Source organism: Galeopterus variegatus, unplaced genomic scaffold, assembly GCF_000696425.1.
Source record: "Galeopterus variegatus unplaced genomic scaffold, G_variegatus-3.0.2 Scaffold10702, whole genome shotgun sequence".
NCBI lineage: Eukaryota > Metazoa > Chordata > Mammalia > Dermoptera > Cynocephalidae > Galeopterus > Galeopterus variegatus.
The window spans coordinates 23,277-24,304 of record NW_007736813.1 but is presented as its reverse complement, the minus strand read 5'-3'; the positions used below and the strand labels follow the sequence as shown (position 1 = coordinate 24,304).

Here is a 1,028-nt window from a genome sequence, read left to right as displayed (position 1 = left end):
AGTCAGTTCTGTGTTTATACCTCTTGGCACCTTGTGATATATACCGTCCATGAAGAAAAGAATCTGAATTTATATGGGTGTTCCAGACACCTTGGACAAAACTGTCACATAGAACAGTAGGTTGCTTCTTTATTTCTAGCATCAGCATGCAAGGGGAACACCAAAATGATACATTTCCTACTTTTCAAGCAAGATTAAAAGAAAAAGTCCCTGCTCTGTAACTTCAAATGTTATGAGACAAAGGAGAATCCAGGTCTTTCCAGGATGATCTTTTCTATAGTTAAGAAAAAACAGAAGTCCTATGAAAGTCCTGTTCAGGAAAACCAAGGGTAGGGGATACAGCCAAGGAGGCTGGTTGCAAGATCTTTGCTTCTTAAGTTACATACATATAACTCACCTCAGGACCATGTGAATTCCTAATTGACTGAGCTTGTTACAACACTATCACATAATGCACTTAACTGACAAGCACAATGACGTGAGGGCGTGCCTAAGAGGCCAGGGTCTGTGGCTTATCTGCTGCATTGCACTTATGAGTGTTTCCATTTCTCCCTTCTCCATGATGTGGGGAGACTGGGATTCTATAGCTCATCAGATTCCAGAGAAGTGTCCTTAACTGTAGCAGCAAGTCCCCATCTTTCATGGTTTTCCTCTTGTGGGGCAGACTTTCTTCAACACTAGCCGGGATTACCATATGCTCAGCACATCAGGTGTTCCCTCCACAATCTCAGAGAGCCCTGNGCAGATATCAAAGCCGTGGTGACGGGAAAAGACTGCCCTCATATGAAAGAGAAAGGTGCCCTTAAACAAAACAAGGTATGATTTCCAAATTATTGCAAATAGCTTTACCTGCAGCATGCAGTCAGCAGGTGCCGTCCGCCCAGCCCTGCTCTGCAGCAGTGTGCGTGCGTGCAGACGTGCATACAATTGCACGTCTCTTGCTCAGCTCTCCTTTTTCCTCTCCTGATTCCTTCTGCTCTTCTTACCCTTACTCTTTCTCACTCTGATCAGTTTTCTGATGCCCTGTC

At 44.4% G+C, this 1,028-nt stretch overlaps 1 protein-coding gene across 1 annotated transcript in view; it reads left to right on the top strand.

The window, feature by feature from the left end:
- LOC103610173 (engulfment and cell motility protein 1) overlaps positions 1 to 1,028 on the top strand; it is a 52,315-nt gene that overhangs the window by 28,820 nt on the left and 22,467 nt on the right. Inside the window, exon 4 of the mRNA XM_008594394.1 lies at positions 734 to 816. Within this exon, the coding sequence (XP_008592616.1) occupies positions 734 to 816 (83 nt within the window). The remainder of the gene's footprint in view (positions 1 to 733; positions 817 to 1,028) is intronic.